The sequence below is a fragment of the Sinocyclocheilus anshuiensis genome, unplaced genomic scaffold, assembly GCF_001515605.1.
Source record: "Sinocyclocheilus anshuiensis isolate Anshui unplaced genomic scaffold, SAMN03320099.WGS_v1.1 scaffold183, whole genome shotgun sequence".
NCBI classification, from domain to species: Eukaryota; Metazoa; Chordata; class Actinopteri; order Cypriniformes; family Cyprinidae; genus Sinocyclocheilus; species Sinocyclocheilus anshuiensis.
The window spans coordinates 991,084-996,947 of NW_015548309.1; the positions used below are offsets into that span (position 1 = coordinate 991,084).

Here is a 5,864-nt window from a genome sequence, read left to right on the forward strand (position 1 = left end):
GGTTGGTTTAAAAGGGGCTATGTATCGATACTCGAAACCACGATCAGCAGTGTAGCAATTGGCTGGCGGCAAGATGGCAACGTAATGACGTCATATAATTAGTAAAGACACCTGACGAAAAACTTTTATAAGGAAACAGCCAAGCGAACAAAACTACATAAATGTTATAATAGATCAATTAAATGTGCACTGTTTTTATTTTATTTAAATTTTTTACATGATTCCCAATTATTTATATTCACGATTTCTAATATTTGTACAGGCTTTACATTTTTATTTCAATGTAGTATTTAGCAATTCATTTCATTTTATATTTGAACAGATTTGTTACGTGACAGTGTTAGTTAAAGTTTCTCTCTCAAAGATCAAGTTATCTGCATCTCCTGCGCTCCACCAAACCACTCCTATAATAGCTGCCAACACTCAAATTAATGCACGACTCTACATTATCTGTATAGCATGTGTGTAAGACTCGAATACACGTATGAAGTAATAATTTTATGACGAATAAATCTCTCAGTGAGTAATACTGGCTGTGTCTATAGTATTAAAGACTACACAACATTGTTATTATATTTAAATTAATTTTTAAATGATTATTTTAAATTATTGTCCCTGGATTAGTAGGGCACTCTTGTAATAAAGTAGCGGTGGTAGCGGACAGATTTTAAGTATCAATTCTGCTTAAGAAGATGCAATCTAATCCTGTTTTCATGAAATAAGCAGCTCCCGAGCCTGTTTAAATTTACGGACCTGTTGCTATGACAGCAACTCCGGGATGAGCTTCGAAGAACCAAACAATCTAAGATCATGCCAAATCATCAACAATCAAATTTGCCCCAGGTGCATTTATATAAACTGACAGATTCATGTTTCTCTGCTGGTTGTGACAAAGTATTAGATTTGTTTTAAAATACATGCAATTTAAATCCAAGACTGGCCACCTTGTCGTTTGTCGTTTTAATGAAAGCTGATAGATGTGTTGACCACACGAGGGAGCAGATGGCTTTGAGTCTGCTCGTAAGTGAAACTGAAGCGCAGTTGTTCCTCCGCTCCACTAGGCGGCGGAAGCGGCTTCACGTTCAGTCTGAGCGCTTCAGATGAGTGACAGAATGACGCTTGTTGTGACAGCATGTGCAGACCGTTTAAAATACAGATCCTGCAGATGACAGCTCAGTGACAGTGTTTTTAATCTCATTAAACTGCATCTATTCCAGCACACAAACAAACCGACACCCGCTACGATAAAGTGCAGGAATCTCGAGTCACTGTAAAAAACTCCACACATGCAGTGCTTTTCTCTTGCTCTAACATTGAAGTACTTACTCTTTGCACTTAAGTCGTTATTTACTTTAATTGTATTTCAGTTTTGATGTGTCATTATTTCCTCTGATATGTTGTAGCGGTGCTCCGCTGCCTGTTTTGTGTTATGTTATGATTTATGTTACTTATGATGAATTTCATGTTGTTTTTAATGTGTCTCCACGCGGACACTAAAACACAAACACGCATAGATTTGTTGATGTGTTGTTTTTTGCACCTAAAATCTTGTTTAAATAGGCTACTTGCTATTTGACAATTAAGTATGTATCAAGGCAGTTGTTTGCATGCCTATGTTTTTATGTACTATTATATATAGTAACTTTTAAATGCTGATGGTTTAGATGTACTATATAAAGTAATGTCTGTTTATTTCTATCTTTCCTCTACAGAGTAAGGGATGTGTTTGAACAGAAGCAGAGCTCTGGGACGTGTGGACAGACTTTCACTGTAATGATGGACATCTGCTCATGGACAGGTAAGACTCATAACTTATGTTTTTGTTTTGTTGTGTACTAAACATGTAGGTTACCATCATTTTCTTTTTGGAGGCTCACCCTTCTGGAAAGCAAATGATGGTAACCTAAACAGGTGGGGAAGGGACGGTGGAGCTGGAAATTTATACAGCTAAAATTTATTTTTTTTCTGTCAAGAAGTATAACCCCTGCTGGACATCGTGCCAGGGCTCGGGGGGGACCCGAATCATCCCCACGCCTTCATTCACACAACACTCACTCATATCGCAGAGATCTGGCTGGGATCGAACCAGCAACCTCTGAACCGTGAGGCAGCGCTCTAACCTGTGAGCCACAGATCTCTTGTCTGAACATGTGAAGGAACCTATATTTCACTATTCACCTGCATGTGATTCTACAATAAATCAGTCAAAGCTTTCAGCTGTCTGAACACACTGAGGTGGGATTTGAACCCATGCCTCAATCACAGCCTTATCAGCCAAAAACTTGTGCTTAACCACTAACCCACTGTGGCTTTCACATTTTGTGTTTGTCTTTCATGGCACTTTGTTGAATATAACGACGACAATTTAAAGTAAGCAATAGTGAGATTTGTATTCAGGTCTTCTAGATGAAAGTCCAGTGCGTTATCCACTGCAGCTGTTCAGCTGTTGAGTGCTTTGGACATGTTTGTATTGAGAGCTCTGTTGTAAAGGATGTCAAACATAAGCAGCAGTGGGATTTGAACCAAAACTTTCATGTATGAAAGGCTTAAATGCCTTAACATAATCAATAGTGGGATTTCAATTCTGATATATTTTAGGACAAGCATTGATTTATATAATGAAAAATTATTTACCAGTAGTGGGATTTGAAAGCAGTAATGAGGCTTGAACTCCAAATTTAAAACTAAAGACCATGCTTTAATCCACTGTCTTCACTTAAAAACCTGTGTGAGAATGCTTTTAAAAAAATGCATGAGATTTAAATTGACAATTATATTTATCATTAATCACTGATTCATCAGTCAATGTCTTTCAATCCGCTCACCCCTTATAGAAGAAAATGTCATGCAGTTTTTGAGCAACATGTGGGTGAGTAAATGGCGGCGGGGTTGGGGGGGATATTGCAAGACATCATTTTATGATTAAAATGTTATGTATTTGTTTGCAACACAGAAAGTTTACAGAAAATGGAATACAGGCCTACTTACAAAAAGTTCATCATTTTTTAAAAATATAAATTCAAATCCAACTTGAATTTAATTAGATGTAGATATGAGTAGAGTGTTTAATTATCAATCTAATTTGCACAAAGACAAAGTTGTAAGCACTTAATGACAGTGCTGCATGTCCAAACCCAACTGCGCCATCTAGTGGTCACAAAGTCCTGGTGAAATATGAACCAACAAAGTTCCCCAGGTTTTTTGGTGTAAACTTGTGTAAAACCTTTCCTTGTTTCACAACTTTGTACTAAAAATAAAGCACAACAGATGTATACACAATGTATATTGTGTTTATGTATTTATTCATTACATAAAATCCAAATTACAACAGTTGATAACCAAAATTGTGAGGTTTTCACCATATCAAATAACAGTGTTCAGTAACTTAGAAAAATGAACAAAAAGCATATTTTACAATAACTGCTGCATGTCTTTAATCAAGTGCTCTTATTCAAGATTGCATTTCTAATCATTTAAATACAAAATAAAGATTTTTCCTAATTAGGAATGTACCATAGGTGTGTCATGTACAAATATAAAAGCATTATGCACTACATTGCCATGGCTTATTTCAAAACCTCAGAGTCTTGTCATTACATTTGCATATAGGTTAAGCTGTGTACAGCATTCAGGGTGCAAAACATGTACATGGACATCATCCCAGAGTGCTTCTGATCACTAACATATTTGCATCTATAATATGTTTAGTCCGCTAACGTGGCTTCCAAAGGCAGACTGGCCCTGCCCACACAACTGGGGCTGCTAGGAAAAATGAATTCTCCTGATTCAAGAACTCAAATCAAGTGGGGTCCCAAAGCACCCACATAATGATGAACATTCCGCTGATTGGGACGGCTCCCGTGGAAAAAGTATTATAAGGCATTGCTCTGTTCATCACGTCCCACGTCATGAAAATACAAGTTGGCACAGATACACAGCAGAACGATGGAACAGAGCATGTAGTAGATCAAGTTGCGAAACTTGGGCTCCAGATCTCCTTGCCTATACCAGTATATCTGAGAGAGAAAGCGATGGATGTGATTTCATTTATTTCGATTAGGAATTGCATTTGAAACCATTTATATCTCTTTGGCACCATTTAAACAATTAAACATAATGCTTTTTAGATTACATTGCAAGTTCTTACTCACCAGAACCAACACTGACCCGCAGACTAGCATGATACAGATGGAAAAGAAAATATTCAATGGCTTGGGAGGAAGAGAAGGGAAGACAAATGAGCTAATGATGGTCACCTGAAAGAGATGGCAACATTTCAGAGTTAATGATGACAATATGATTAACAGACATATACGGAGATCTTTACGAGTAGTAAAACTTACCAGAATGAGTAAAGACGCAAGTCCACCGATCACTAGATTGATGAATCTATCCTGAAAGTGATCGACAAAAATATATTAATGTAGCTGACGGAATAGTCACATTGTAATTTGTAATCTCATTGTAATTTAAATGAATAGTTTACCCAAAAAATGTGAAATACAAAAATAAGATTCTATAAGAGACTGTAATCCATAATAACACTTCCTCCAGTGAAAAAGTCCATCTCCTGTTGTCCTCTCACATCAAAGTCCACCGACATATTTGTTTCAGACAAGACAGTTTTTTACTGGAGAAAGCAACATTACGGATAGAGGTATTTTAGCAGTTTAAAGTTAAAATGCCTTAATGATGGATCTGTTTTTTGCAAATAAGCAGCTTTTCACTTCACAAGATGTTAACTGATGGACTGGAGTCGTCTAGATTACTTGTGTATCGTTGTGAAGACGGTGCTCATAGAGCGCGGGAGTATTGAACGGAGTTTTTTTTGCCATTTTATAGGCCTTGAACGGTTAAATACACACACTTGTGTCAAAATGCCCGTCTTTTTAAATATCCTCATAAACACAGTAATTTAGGTCTTAAGTGAAAGCAAACAACTGAGAAAGAAAACACGTGTAACAGTATATTGGAAACGGGCAGCTCTTAAAGTGACAGCAGTCTAATATTCCTGCTTCTGTCGTTCATGTTAATCAAACAAAAGAAAGAAAATCTCTCACTGCTCTTGACTAAATGGTCATATCGCCCACCCCTAGCTGAGGGTGAGTAGATTTTCTGAAAATGTGCATTTGGTGAACTATTCCTTTAAAGTCACAATTAACTAAGCAATAATCCTTCTTTATATTGTTCTGTGCAATCTAAGTAAACATGACAATGCATTCTCAACCTATTTTGCTTCCACAATGTGACATTTTTTTCCTAAGCAAAACTGATATTCAAGAATAAAAACATGGTCTGGAACTGTGTGTTTATATATAACAATATAATAATACTAATAAAAAAATAGCAGGTGTGTTACCCTGGCCGACGTCTCCCCGAACAGAGGCCTGTTGTCCATGCCGCTGGTGCCATAGGTGCGTGTAGTGAAGTCATCCATGGCCAGAGCAGTGCACACACCCTTTCCTGATATCTTCTACCAGCAGCACCCCCTGTGGAGCGGAGGATAGCAGTGCATGTCCACTGCTGTCTTGGCTGGGTTCGCTCCTCACGGCAAGAGATTCAGAAGCAGGACATAGTCATGGTTGGGTTACCTAGAGCTTTAAAACATTAAAACATTCATTTAGTTCACTCATAATTTCAGGGCACGTCAAAGTGTGTATGAGCTAACAAACCCCAGAGCCCCAGCACTTTAATGATCTGCCAAGAACTTTGCTCCTTTTCACATGAATCCAAAGACTTTTATTACAATGGAGGTTAATTTAGGTCTTAAGTGAAAGCAAACAACTGAGAAAGAAAACACGTGTAACAGTATATTGGAAACGGGCAGCTCTTAAAGTGACAGCAGTCTAATATTCCTGCTGTCT

The 5,864-nt window shown here is 37.5% G+C and overlaps 1 protein-coding gene and 1 long non-coding RNA gene across 2 annotated transcripts; one reads left to right on the forward strand and one right to left on the reverse strand.

The window, feature by feature from the left end:
* Window positions 1-846: 846 nt before the first annotated feature.
* On the forward strand, window positions 847-2,055 carry LOC107656296 (uncharacterized). The gene is made up of 3 exons (XR_001630549.1): window positions 847-1,270; window positions 1,713-1,798; window positions 1,974-2,055. It is a non-coding gene; the product is annotated as an uncharacterized LOC107656296 (long non-coding RNA).
* A 1,248-nt stretch (window positions 2,056-3,303) lies between these two features.
* Window positions 3,304-5,677, reverse strand: LOC107656297 (transmembrane protein 243-like). The gene is made up of 4 exons (XM_016444065.1): window positions 5,360-5,677; window positions 4,344-4,394; window positions 4,152-4,256; window positions 3,304-4,016 (listed from the first exon to the last, which is right to left on the reverse strand). Exons 1-4 carry the CDS (start codon window positions 5,435-5,437, stop codon window positions 3,873-3,875), a joined length of 378 nt encoding a protein of 125 aa, XP_016299551.1. The 5' UTR covers window positions 5,438-5,677; the 3' UTR covers window positions 3,304-3,872.
* Between the last annotated feature and the right edge of the window lie 187 nt (window positions 5,678-5,864).